General features: G+C 46.5%; 1 protein-coding gene across 1 annotated transcript in view; it reads left to right on the forward strand.

Annotated features, from left to right (window-relative positions):
* Window positions 1–14,211, forward strand: part of LOC138444253 (neurexin-3) — an 819,713-nt gene that overhangs the window by 107,160 nt on the left and 698,342 nt on the right. The window contains exon 5 of the mRNA XM_069597533.1: window positions 13,299–13,306. Coding sequence (XP_069453634.1) covers window positions 13,299–13,306 — 8 coding nt within the window. The remainder of the gene's footprint in view (window positions 1–13,298; window positions 13,307–14,211) is intronic.

Below are 14,211 nucleotides of genomic sequence, written 5' to 3' on the forward strand. Positions count from 1 at the left end.
TTCCAGGTAAGAATACTGGAGTGGGTTGCATGCCCGCCTCCAGGGGATCTTCGTGAGTCAGGATTGAACACGCATCTTCTGTGTCTCCTGCATTGGCAGGCAGGCTCTTTATCACCCGCGCCACCTGGGAAGTCCAGGACAGTTCCCCGGGCTGTTCCCAGGACAGGTCCTGGCAAGCCAGGATAGAGAGAGGGAGAAAGTCAGTGAGCTCTCGGATGATCCATTCCCACAATCACAATTTGGTGACAATACATCTCCCCTAAACTTAAAGATGATTGAAAGAGTCTCAGAGGAATATGCATTTTATTTTACTTGAACTTGAACTTGAAGACACTGCTACAAGTGAACACTGTGGAGCCCTCATTTCTATACAGGTTGGGGAATGCCCACGTCTTGCAGCCCTCTGCATTATTAGAGGATGTTCAGGTGGTGCTTGCTGGTGGTGAGAGTGGTTTGAATGGTGATAGTAATAACAATAATGATTATAAATAACAGCTAACATTTATCGGGTGCTTAATGTCAGGTAAACTGTATATTTCACATTCATTATCTTACTAAATGCTCTGAGACATAGGTTCTCTCATTTTCTCAGTTTTACAGGAAATTAAATGGTGGTTTAGAGAATTGTTTTGATTTGTCCAGGAAGCTGATGTGCTGTGCTTAGTCACTCAATCCTGTCTGACTCTGTAATCCCATGGACTGTAGCCCACCAGGCTCCTCTGTCCATGGAGATTCTCCAGGCAAGAATACTGGAGTGGGTTGCTTGCCCTACTCCAGGGGATCTTCCCAACCCAGGGCTTGAATCCAGGTCTCCCGCACTGCAGGCGGATTCTTTACCATCTGAGCCACCAGGGGTTTCAAACCCTCTAGACCCTAAATGATTCATGAGCCCATAGCACCAAAGCCTTTCCTGGTATTTTTGCCAGCTTCTATGAGCCCTTTCCACGTCTCCTTGCCTGGTATTGTGGGACACATGCCTTTTGATAGGCCATTTAGCTTCACTGAGCCTGTTTCCTTACACGTTTGAAAAAATAGAGGAGGTGAAGTTAGACTCTCCATTTCGTTCCCCACTTCCTCCCTGCCCCCATTTTTGCCACAGGTATAGTTGTTTCATTCTCTAGGGAAATTCTCTACCATCAAAGAAGGTTTGGTGGTGTTCAGTAGTTCTCCCAGTGTGGTCAGTGAACAAACAGCATCACCTGGGAACGGTTAGAGATGCAGATTCATGCCGAATCAGAAACTCTGGGGTAGGGGTCCCTATAGTCTGCTGCACAGAAAGGTTTGAGAACCTTGGGTGTAATGGAAAGAACTTGGGGTTGCAAATCAATAGAACCGAGTTGAATTTTGCTGCTGCTGTTTGAGTGATGAACTTTCTGAGCCTTTTTCTGAGACTTTCTGAGCTTCTGCTCTAATATGGAATAGCATAATCTCAGAATTCTAACTGGGGTGGAGTCAATGGTGAAAAAACGCACTTGAAGCATTAAAGCATCATCCTTGTCACTATTAACAGCCCGGGGGGCCTGCTTCCTCATAGCACAGGCTCTCCCTGCCTGCTAAGATATAAACCCCGTAGAACTTTTTTTTTTTTTGGTCTAAGAAAGGATACAATGATATTTATGTAGCAGATTACTATCTTTTGAGTGCTTTCAAGTAATATTTTTTCAATGTAGATTTTAAGGGTTTTTAAAAGGTGAACTGTGGTTGAAGTCTTTATTGAATTTGTTACAATATTGTTCCTGTTTTACCTTCTGCTTTTTGGCCTCAAGGCATGTGGGATCTTAACTCCTGACCAGGGACCAAACCCACACGCCTGCATTGGAAGGCAAAGTTCTAACGACTGGACCAGCAGGGAAGTCCCTCAAATGATTTTATTTAATTCTTACACCAGTTTTGTGAGACAGGCTCAAAATGAAGCTGAGGCCTAGAGGGTTAATGACTTGCTTAAGTTGCCACAGCAAGTTTCTAACAAAGTTAAGACTTAAATTCAGTCTCTTGATTCAAAATCGAGTGCTTCCCACTAGGTCAGCGGTCAAAACCCAAGGCAAAGGACAGGCAGCCGTCAGCATGAAACATCTCCCAGCCCTTCTGTCTCTGCTGCAAAGCGCAGTCACCTGGGGGAGATTCTGGCTTCCCGGGTGGCACAGTGGTAAAGAACCCACCTGCTAATGCAGCAGTCACAGGAGGCCCAGGTTCAGTCCCTGGACTGGGAAGATCCCCTAAAGCAGGAAATGGCAACCTGCTCCAGTATACTTGCCTAGAAAATCCCATGGACAGAGGAGCCTGGCAGACTAGAGGCCATGGGGTTGCAAAGAGTCAGCCCCAACTGAGCACACACAAAAGCAAAAAAAAGGGGGGGCTGGATTTTAAAAGAATCCACACCTGTTATTCTCTGAGATGGGACCCCAGTAATGACACATTGTGAAGTTTGCCAGAAGGTTCAACTCAGCGCAGACTGAACGCCCAGCTTTAAACTCCCTGGAAGTTCTATTAGTCTGAGATGACTGACCCCTGCTCCGTGTTGGAAACATCTGAGGAGCCCTGAAAAAATACCTGTGCCCTGCCCCACCCCAGATCAGAGTTGGGACCTCTAGGGTTAGTATTTCCTATTATTTTTAAATTCTGCAGATGATGCCACTATGTAGCCAGGGCTGAGAATCCACAGCATTATGCCATCTCTTTGGCTCCACCAGGCTCACTTTCCATCATGGTGAATTCTGCCATCCCTGACCCCATCTCGCCTTCCAGGCTCATCACTGGGTAAAGAAGCACATGTTAAAAACTCCAAGGCTCGCTGCATAATTCACCGCTTGTCCAGTATGGTTTTGTGTTCTTTTCATTATTCAGGAGAAGCAGCTGGGTGGGTGAGGACCACACCCAACAGTCCTGCCTCTGAGTGTTTTGGAGTCCCTCAAGCAATGTGAGCCAAATGATTGGCATTTACTGCCAGCTACTGCGCTTCAGAGTCTCTCACTTGGTAAACGTTTCTTAAATAGGTAGCCAGAGGAAGAGACGCTGCCTTTATTAATATTCCTATGGGCGTGTTCACGGATTGACAGCATGTGTTCATCAATATACGGGAGCGAGCATCCACCCTTCCTCCTGCACGTGATGCACATACCCAGAACCTGGGCTGGCACCTGCCTTCAGGAAGGCAGAAGCCTCTGTTCTGATGCGGCTGGTTTCATCTGAGGCATTTGGGGGCATACGGATGACCAAATCTTTTGAAACAGGGTCTGAGTCGGCCTTGAAATCCGTTCTTCACTCAACGTTGGTGCCGGGAGAGGGCCCTGTTTATTATACTGACCACTCAGCGCCTATGAATACAGCGGTCGCCAGAGTCCAGTCCCCTTGACCCTTCATGGGATGCTTGTTAGAAATGCAGGTTCCCAGATCCCATCATCCTGTTCTCAGAATCTCTGGAGGTATTGGGGGCTGGGAATTTGAATCCTCACTGAGTTCTCCGGGCGTTTCCTGTGCCTTCTGAATCTTGCATGGTTTACAAAGCCTAGATCCATCCACTTTTGGGAATAAGCAACTGTGACTCTTGGATTGAAGAGCCCTGGGTTGGGAAGGAATGGCTCCCAGGGCGAGAAAAAAGGTGATCGTGGCCTCAAGGGAAAGTGACATAGGAGGGCGTGCGCGCGTGTCTGTGTGTGTGCAGACCCGCGCATGCCTGTGGCCCAGCCTTGCGGGGCCTCTGTCGTCTTTGCTGCTTAGGTATTCATAGCCAATTGCTTTCATCGTCCCTCACTTTATTAGCTTTTGCCAAGTAGTTCAGCTTTTACTAAGGGCACCCAGGTTTATGGCAGCAGTATTTCTCACAGTGTCAGAGATAAAATATCAGGCTAATAACAGACTCCCCACTAATGTAAATCACATGAAATGCAATCTCGTTCGGGGAAGAAGTCCTACCGGAGAACGCTACGTCTTAAGATTTTGAGAAAACAGTTGGTGGGATTGGGTACACTTTGCGCTTGCTAAGACGATGAAATAAATGATTTGTGGTAAGTGGTAGCAGCTGCAGAAAAATCGTTTTCCTCCACCTGCCTCTTCCTAAGGGACTAGAGGCTCCCAGGGGCTCAGGCATCGGGCCAGAACTTAACTGGGGGGGTTTAGAGATGCCTCTTCTCTGCTTCTCCTCCTCCTCATTTTAGTGCCGCTTCTCAGCCTCCGTGGATGCAGGAAACCAGTTGGTTTCCCCCACGTGTTATAAAGAGAAACCCATCAGGGGGTGATGTGGGACCTGGGAGGTCTCTTGGCAATCTCTGCGATTTCCTGATTTCCTTTCCCTCTTCTCAGTGACGTTCAGGTACCTGCTGAGCAAACCTACTGTGCCACTTGTTGCGGGGAATTTTAACAAGAAGTCGGGGGTGGGGGCGTGGGTGGTGCTGGGACTTGATAAAAAAAGCAGGGGTCGAAAAGATGCTGCTTTTCTGTGTGGTCAGCTGCCTGGAGAACAGGCCCTGCATGCCCTACTTATTCTCTAACTCTGCAAGGCCAAGGGTAGACTGTGGACTTCTGAGTCCACACAGGAACTTCTGAGAGGGTGGGAGCATTTTTTTCTGGAAAGCCTGTTAAACGCTGGGACTCCATCCTTCAGTACATCCGGGGAGCTTAAGAGGTGATGTGCAGGAGAGGAGAGACCAGTGCTGGCCGCTCAGTAAGCAGGCTGGAAACTGCTAATGCACACTGAGATCTGAACAGGGGCAAGGGGAAAGAAACATCATCTAATGCATTATCACCCAGTGCCTGGAAGACCTCAGAGCCACTGGATGGACCCCAGCTGCAGCCTCAACCTCTGCTTTTGCCATCTTGGGGTCACCAGAATCAGATACCCATCTGCCCAACACCAAACAATTGGACTAATTCTAGGACTAACTCTAGTATCCTTTTTATCTGCCCCTAGAAGCTGGGTGCCACCTTCCATGACCTCTCTCCTTGTCTGATCCCCTGGTTCCAGATCTGCTTCGAGAACTCGGAGGATAACTTGCTCTTTTCCACTGGGGAAAACCTGGAAGGGAATGTCAGACTTTGTGTGAGTCAGAGTCAGCCTGAGAAATAATCTAATTGTCTCTGAAACAGTCAGTGGGTCCTGTGGAATAGAGGGGGCAAGTTCACAGCCTCCATTTTCTAGGTGAGGAAACAGGCTTAGAGAGGTTAAGGAGCTTACCTCCGCCTGCACAGAAGTCACAGTACAGCTAGGATGAGAAGTCTCCTGACTCTCAAATCTGTGATCCATCCATCACCCCCTGTTCCCCAGGAGAGCCTTTTGCTGTCATTGCACTGTCTGCACATGCGCAAATAGCTCTGCCCAAACCACCAAACCCTACAGACCTCATGCCACAAGACGCATGGTTGAGACATGGATAGCCTGAGACTAAATGTCAGCCATTGAGTGGGAAGGCGCCAGTGGGATCCTCCATCCAGCTTGTCCACTAGCTGTGAGAAGAGAAGCAGTCCCGTGTTTGTGTGCCAGGCAGGAAGGAGGGCCGTGCTGACAGCTGGGGTGATGGATGGTGGGGGAGCGTGCACGGGGCGTGAGCGGTAATGTGATAGAGGGTGCACATTACAGGCAATTACAATTTGAATAAATTATCAATGGCAAGAAGTAGAGGAGTAGAAAGCTGTTTTATTAACCCCCTGAAGTTACGTTCACAGCATTTTGAAAAAGTTTATGAATTGCTGTGAATTACGAGCTCGGCGACAAATGCGGATGCCGGGAGAATCCCTGATCGCAGCTTCTGTAGCAGGCGATGTTTTATGGGGATGATTTAAAACAAGTCTTAGGTATTTTCAAACTTCAAAGGAAGAAGAAAAAGGAAGCTTGGGGAGCCTAGTGAATTCACCTGGCCGTGAGCAAACTTTGTCGTAAATCCTACCTATGATTTTTCCGTTTTATCTGTTTTCCTTCTTTTGATATTGTACATTTCTCGGGGCTCCCTGCCGGGGGCTAAGAGGTGTCTCCTGTGTTATCCCAGGGACTGTTTTACCAAGTCACTCCCTGGATGAAAATAGAGCTCCAGCTAGAGATAAGAGTGTATATTTTCTGGGCTTTTGCTGTGCTGAAATCTGCACACTTTCCCCCTACCCCACCCCACTCCCACGGCCAATATTTCTATTTCCAGATAACAAAAGATGAGTACGAGCCATTCATTTCTTCTTTAGGACTCCTGCAGAGCTATGCTAATTCTGGCTGCAGTGGTTCAGGTCTTGTGTTTGCTCTACCACCAAAGTAGAAGGGCTGAGGCTTCAGTCCCTAGGGCGTGGGAGACAGCGTTCAGCTTGGAATCAGGAGCCCTGGGTTGTATTTGAGACCCGGCACAGCCTGGCTGTGGACTTGGTCTCTCTGAAGCCTGTGATTGCCCCACAGGTAAACCAGGTAAAAATGTCTGACCTCCCTTGCTCATAAGCTTGGGTGGGTAGGAAGTGAGAGAAGGGAGATGTCAAAGAAGGTGAAGTAGTTGCAGAGGGGTTTTAGTAGAGAGGGCAGGAGGGTGCTAGAATGATAGGTGCTTTTCACGTGTTATTTATCTCGTAATCCTGTGGTGCATGCTAAGTCTCTCCAGTCGTGTCCGCTTCCTTGCGACCCCATGGACTGTAGCCCTTCAGGCCAGGCAAGAATACTGGAGTGGGTTGCCATGCCCTCCTCCTGGGGATCTTCCTGACCCAGGGATCGAACCTCTGTCTCTTATGTCTCCTGCATTGGCGGGCTGGTTCTTTACCACTAGTGCCACCTGGGAATCCCATGACCCTGTGTGGGGTATATCTTATTCCCAGTTTAGAAATGAGGAAGCTGAAGTTCTGAGAGTTCGAATAAACCGCTTTAGGAAAAACGCCTTGGGAGTGATCGGAACCTAGGTGCATTGGCTCCCAAGCTCACGTTTCCACCATGCCAGGGCCTCTGTGTCTACACAGAACTGACTGTCAGCATCCCCTGGGGTGCCACCTGGAAGCAGGGCAGTACGTGCTGCTCCTGGGCACGTCCTAGATCTGTGCCTTCAGAGGCTACATGTTAACAAGATCCCCAGGTGGTTCCTAGGCATATTAAAAGTTGAGAAGTATCAGCCTAGTAGGTGAGAACTGAGGTCAAAGCAAACTGCCAGAAGGGGTTGTGTGCTCAGTTTATGGGGAGGGAAGAATTTTTGACCATGTGTGAAGGGAAAAAGAGTATATTCTGGTGCGGTTCTGGTAATTTGCACTATCTACGTGCTTGCAAAGGATCCTCTCTACCTCGCATCCTGTAGTGGTCAGGAGAGCCCAGGGAAGGGGAGAAAACAGGTTCTGGGTGAGGAGTGAAGTGGCCCACACTTACCGTCTGGTCACGTCATTCGGGACAGTTGTGATGACGCACGGGGCTGGAGGCACGAAACCTTTGTTTGAATCAGAATCCTCCACGCGTTGGCCAGGCTGCCACCGAACGGTCCTGGGTCTTTGTTTCCTTTTTTGTCCAGTGTGGTGGTAGCATCGCCTTCACCGGGCTGTGGTGAGGATTAGTCAAGATGTGGAAGTGCCCAGCACAGTATCTGGCTCAACACATGTTCCATGAAGCCCACCGGCCATCTCATTAGGTGTGACCCAGAAGTTTGCTCAGGGAACAGGGAAAAAACTGAAGTCTTTTTCTCAATCTTCACCCTTCCCGGGTGTTTCTTGCCGAAGGGGAAGGTGTTACCTTGGAGTAGGGCCTGGGTGTCCTCCTGTAGGACAGTGCTTCTCAAAGCGTGGTCCCTGGCTCAACAGTGTCTCCATCACTTGGGAAACTGTTGGAAATGCAAACTCTCAGGCCGGTTCCTTTTGACCTGCCGAATCAGAAACTCTGGGATGGGACTTACCAGTCTGTTCTTCACAAGTTCTCTCGGGATCTGAGAACCAGCATTTTAAGGGGCTTGGAGATCAGACATCTGAGAAGTGCCTGCTGGTGGTGGGGTATTGGCTTGTACTTGACTCTGGAGCATGTCCTTTGCAGCAGACCCCAAGTACTCCGGTGGGCCCTAAGGCCATGTTACAATTAAATGATCACTTAGAGGCAGTCACTGTGCGGAGGGCACACAGGCAGCCAATTCATTAACCGAGAGCAACTTCTTGCAAATTAAAAAATGTTAATGATCAGTTTTGAAGCATTGAGAGCCTATCAGGGACCACATGCCTGGAATGAGCATTTACCATATGGTGACTTTGAAAGCTAATATTGATTCTCATTATTTTAAACGATTACAAACATTGCAGGTGTTTTGTAATAATCTCCATTGTCTAATTAGAACATGCGTGAAACGAGCCCATTCCGCCCGCTAACGAATACCGATTTGAATGGCAGAGCCCTGGGGCAGGGGAAGGACTGGGACTGTCTGGCCAAGTTGCCAGCCAGTACCAGGCCCCCCTTCTCCCTAAATTATTAATCCTGAGGATACAGGGTATCCTGACAGGGAGGCCTGGTCTGGGTCCGTCCCCACCTTCAGTGTCTACTCCCATCAGGCAGTAAACTGGGATGTTTGGAATGAATGTGAGGACCTTTGTGGCCTTTTTTTCTTTTCTCACTTCCCATTTCTCTTCTTTCCTGTTTCCTACCTCTTGTTCATTTTAAAGCAACTCTATGTCTAAATGCTTTAAAGGAAATCTTCTGGGAATGGGTTCTACCTTAGATTTGAGTTGCCCAGTCATAGTCATATCTGGTTATAGGCTCAGGTTGCTTCATGTCTTAAGAGTGTGTCTCCCAAAAGACTGGAAACTCCCTGAAGACCAGGTCTATGTCCAGCCTTACTTTACGTTCTCCCGCAAGACCCAGCAAGTGCATTATAATACCCCACAAAGGAGGGCTATGGTTATTATCGATAATCCTAGTCATTACAGAATGAATGAGTAAAACCACACTTAGGATGGTACTTTGTGCTCCGTGGATGTTTCCTGTGTGCTGGGATACTTTAATTTATTAATCTGACACAATTTAGTGAACATTCATTAAGGCACAAGGGAAAGAACTTTATGAGAAGTGGTTCCTGAAGACTGGATGCGTACAGTCTCCCTGGGGAGAGGGTGGTTAGGATGCAACGTGCTAGTTGCAAAAACGGTTTGCACAGGGCTCTCAGGGAGGCTGGGGAAGGAGCCCTGAATGCAGGTAGAGGGTGCTGTCTTGAGCCCAGCATTGAAGAGCAAACCGTAATTAAGTGGGGAGATGAGAAGGGGAAGAGTGTTCTACAAGCTTGTAAAAGTTGGGGCTCTTGGATGGCAGTGGGGCCAGAGCCCTGGGTGTGCATGTGGCGAGGGGCAGGGACTGTGGGGTTTGGGGCCAACAGAAGTGGGACCTCAGTTATGGAGGACTTTGTCTGCCATGCAAAGAAGCTAGGGTTTTATCTGAAAGCTAAGGATCCGTGTGAAGAGAGTTGGATTTGAATTTCCTTTTATAGTTTTTGAAGATTTATATTTCAGAAAAATCACCCTGGTAACATTGTAGAGGTGGAAACTAGAAGCAGGGAAACCAGTAACAGCCTGCTGGAGAAGAGACGAGAGTCTGAGCTGAGGCAGAGATGGAGGAAATAGAATGTAGACATATTTAGGGTGTGAGGGTTTACATTTAATATAAGAACATTGTTTGCTTTGCTTTTCTTGGTTATAAACACATTAAAATAGAAAAGCCTGGAGAATAATCTTATAAACACCTGTATCCATTACCCAGCATGGACAGATATTTATATTTTGTCATATTCTTCTGATCTGCTTTTTATTATAAACACTTTAAAATTACAAATTAAACTTCTCTGTTTAGTTCCATCCACTATCTCACTGCCAGAGGCATCCATTGTGGAAAATCTGGTACGTGTTCTTGTCGTCCAAGCTTTTCTATGTTAGTCTCATACTTAAGCGTTCACAGACACTATATAGTATTTATGGAAATGGTTATCATTGTTTTCTGCAAATTGGTTTTGTGTGTGTGTGTGGATACATTTGGCTCTAGTTTATCCATTTTGTCTGCTGAACAGTGTTTCATCTTATGACTGTGTATTCATTCTTGTTCTGGTGGACATTTAGAATGTTTGGTTATTAGCTTTGGGAAGCACTTCAGTTAGGAGAAGCAATGCACACTTCGGTGCACGTGTCTGAAGACCTTTCTGTGCCGTGCACCACAAACGGGATTGCTGGTCTTAAGGAACACCCATTTAGCACGTGTTGCCAAAGACTCTCAGGTTTGATCGTTCGAGGTTAAACTCCCACCATCAGTGGACAGTCCATTTCTCCATGTCCTGTCCAATACTTGTTATTATGGGCCTTATAAAGGTTGCCACTTTGATGTGACTAGTTTTTCTTTGCATTTCTTTAATTATCACATGTAGTCAGAAACTTTTCATGTGTTCTTGCCTGGAGAATTCCAGGGACGGTGGAGCCTGGTGGGCTGCCATCTATGGGGTCGCACAGAGTTGGACACGGCTAAAGCGACTTAGCAGCAGCAGCAGCAGCAGCTTTAAAGTTTCCTTTTCTGTGTGTTACTTGCTTATATTAATACCATTTGCTCATTGTCTTTTGGGTTGCAACTTTTTTTTTCCTTTTTGTTTTATTGAGATATAATTGACATAAGCACGGTATAAGTTAAAGGTGTACATATAATTATTTAACTTATATACATCATGAAGTAATTACCACAAAAAGTTTAGTGAACATCCATCATCTCATATATAGACAAAATTAAAGAAAATTTTTAAAAACTCCTTATGATAACTCTTAAGATTTATTCTCTCTTTTTTAAAAAAACTTTTGCTTCATCTCTTTTTGCTGTGCTGGGTTTTCATTGCTGCACGTGGCTTTCTCTGGTTCTGGCGAGCGGGGGCTATTCTCTAGTTGCAGAACGTGGACTCAAGGGTGTAGCTGTGGCCGCGGGCTCAGTAGTTCAGCCTTGTGGACTCTAGAGTGCCGGCTGAGTGGTTGTGGCACACGGGCTTAGTTGCCCCATGGCATGTGGAATCTTCTGAGCAGGGATCGAACCCTTATCCCCTGCGTTGGCAGATGGATTTTTAACTACTGGACCATCAGGGAAGTCCAGTATTTACTCTCTTAACAACTTTCGTGTCTAACGTACAGCAGTGTGAATAACATTTATCATGTTGTACATTATATCCCAGTACTTACTTATCTTATAACTGGAAGTCTTTACCTTTGATGGTCTTCATCCATTTTCTAATTGGTATTTTAGAGTTCTTCATATATTCTAGGTATCAGTCTCTCTCTGTGTATACATACATGCACATATATAAAAATAGAAAATACATGTGTATATATATATATATATATATATATATATATATAGGAGGAGGTCATGGCAATCCACTCCAGTGTTCTTGCTTGGAGAATTCCATGGACAGAGAAGCCTGGTGTGCTACAGTCCATGAAGGTGCATAGAGTTGGACTCGACTGTGTGACCATCACTTTCATTTTCATATTTGTGGGTGTGTGTGTGTATAATAATAATAACTTCTCTCATTTTGCCTCATTTTTAAACTTCATTTATGGTATTATCTAAAAAGATGTTGCAGATGTATTAATTTGGCCCTCCATGAGATATTCTTTATGTCTAAAAACTCTTTTACTATTTCAGTGTCGTAAAGCTTGTAGGCATGACCCTGTCTATCCTTCTAATAGTCTTAAAGTTTTGCTTCTGACCATTAGGTCTCTAATGCAACAGGCATATATTTTGCATGTGGTCAGGGACACAGAGACTAGAATTCTATTTATTTACTTTTCCTTTAAAAGCCAATTACCCCTCCACATTTATTGAACAATCCATCCTTTACCCACATAATTATAGTGCTCCCTTCATTATGTACCAGGTCCGCTCTGGGTCCTTGTTTGAGAGATTTCTTTTCAGTTCCTTGGTCTATGTGTTTAACCCTGAACAGACAGCACAATGTTTCAAAAAGCCATGACTTTAATGCTGTTCGCTCACTGCTATCCCAAGCCATCAGTTACCTTCTCCAGGTGATTCTGCAGAATCAAGACTCTCGGACTCAAGACTACCATAACCATTGCTGGCAAAGCCTGGTTTTCTGGCTGGGCTCACGGGGGACATTTTACCATCTGCACTTTACACCGGCTTTGTGTGAAAATCAGAGCACAAACCCAAATTCTGGCTTTATCACCATCTCAGATATCATCCTGAGATAAGAGAGGTTTGCATTTGGCTGAGGATGTGAGTGAAGATATAACCAGAAAAAGTAAATTTTTGGAGATTGCAGCGCTGAAGAATTGATGCTTTTGAACTGTGGTGTTGGAGAAGACTCGAGAGTCCCTTGGACTGTAAGGAGATCCAACCTGTCCATCCTAAAGGAAATCAGTCCTGAATATTCATTGGAAGGACTGATGCTGAAGCTGAAATTCTAACACTGTGGCCACCTGATGCGAATAGCTGACTCCACTGGAGAAGACCCTGATGCTGGGAAAGATTGAAGGTGGGAGGAGAAGGCAATGACAGAGGATGAGATGGTTTGATGGCATCACTGACTCAATGGACATGAGTTTGAGCAAGCTCCTGGAGTTGGTGATGGACAGGGATGCCTGGTGTGCTGCAGTCCATGGGGTCGCAAAGGGTCAGACACAACTGAGTGACTGAACTGAACTGAACTGATGACACCTCAAACCTAGACGCAAGCTGAGAGCACGCAGCTGGCCACTGGGCCTGTCCTGGAGAGGGTACAGCCATCAGGAAGGCTCCAGGAAGCTGCAGAAGTCAGGCATCACCTTTCCATAACTCGGGGGAGAGGAAATGTTGGCTTCTTCCAATCTCTGTAGCCCGCCAGGCTCCCACAGACATGGGAACTTGGTGGGCTACAGTCCACAGGGTCGCACAGAGTCAGATGTGATTGAAGCGACTTAACACGTGTGCAGGCACCCTGTATGTGCCTCTTCACACCGTCTTGGTTTGCACTGACAGGACCTCCTGGAGTGGCCACTCCTTCCTCCTCCAAGAGGGTGGACGTCTTGCCTTTTCCTCCTCGCAACCCTCCCTGCTAAACACAGCAAGCCGGGTGCTCAGGCCATTGGAAGGAGGCTGTGATCTGATCTGGCTGGGAGTTCTGACTCACATGACCAGGGAGGCCAGATTCCCACTCCCCGTCAAAAGTGTAAAATCCTAGGTTCTTAGTTTGGAAGCACCTACTGGACGATGGTGCCTGTGGGGTGTTTGTGTCTTTGCAGAGGAGGAGACTGAGGTGGGGAGAGCTTCAGTTGCTCGCCCCACTTACAGTGCTGGGGAAGGCTCCAGAATCTAGGGCTTCCACTTGAGTTTGCTTTTCACTCTGTGGCTCTCCGGACTGGAGGAGGGGAAAAGGTTTTCAGGAAAAACACCTGCGAAACTCTTCTCGTGTATGCCCCTCCCTGTTGTGGCCTTGAGAGTGTAGAAGCCGCCATGCTGTGGGACTGAGGAGAGACCATATTTGCAGAGACGTTGGTTCCTGGAAGTAGGCCATTTCTGTATCCTCAGAGATGGGCCCCAGGGGAGGTAGAGAATGCAGTTCAGAGGGGAATTTAAAAACCTGCCACAACCCAGAAGTCTGGTTTCTCATACGGAAAAAAAGCATCAGGCGTCTCCTGGGGGAATTTGCGGAGGTAAAACTCACTTTAAGGTTATGTTTCTTTAAAAGGTCATTTGTAAGTAAGACCTTAAAAATAGTCTTTTTAGTCCCAGTGACCTGGGAAAAGTCTTCTAGCTTCATTTCTGATTGATATTAACTTGTTAGTGACTGTTCACACTCTAACTTTTTATTTTATTTCAGCAGATGCCATCTAATAGTCACAAAGAAAGTCATAAAGAAATTCAGAGAAAACTGTCTGAAACGGGAAGCATCGTTTGATATCAGAATAGTCATCCCACTTAATTATGTCTGCATCTTCAAAACAGGAAGCCTCTGTAGACTTACAGGGTTTTGAAGAGAAACTGGCACAGCATCGTAGCCATTGCATTCTCTTGCACAGGCATCCCTTGTTTTGTTGCACTTTGATGTATAGTATTTCCTCTTTAGTGTGCTTTTTATGAATTGAATAATTGCAGCAACCTTGTGCTGGGCAGGTCTGTTGGTGCTGTTTTTCCAACAGTGTTTGCTCACTCCATGATTCTGTGTCACCTTTTGACAATTCTTGCAATATTTCATACCTTCTCAGTATTATCATGTGTGTTATGGTGACCTGTGATCTGTGGCATTACTATTGCAGAAAGATTATAACCCGCTGAAGGCC

This window comes from Ovis canadensis, chromosome 7, assembly GCF_042477335.2.
Source record: "Ovis canadensis isolate MfBH-ARS-UI-01 breed Bighorn chromosome 7, ARS-UI_OviCan_v2, whole genome shotgun sequence".
NCBI classification, from domain to species: Eukaryota; Metazoa; Chordata; class Mammalia; order Artiodactyla; family Bovidae; genus Ovis; species Ovis canadensis.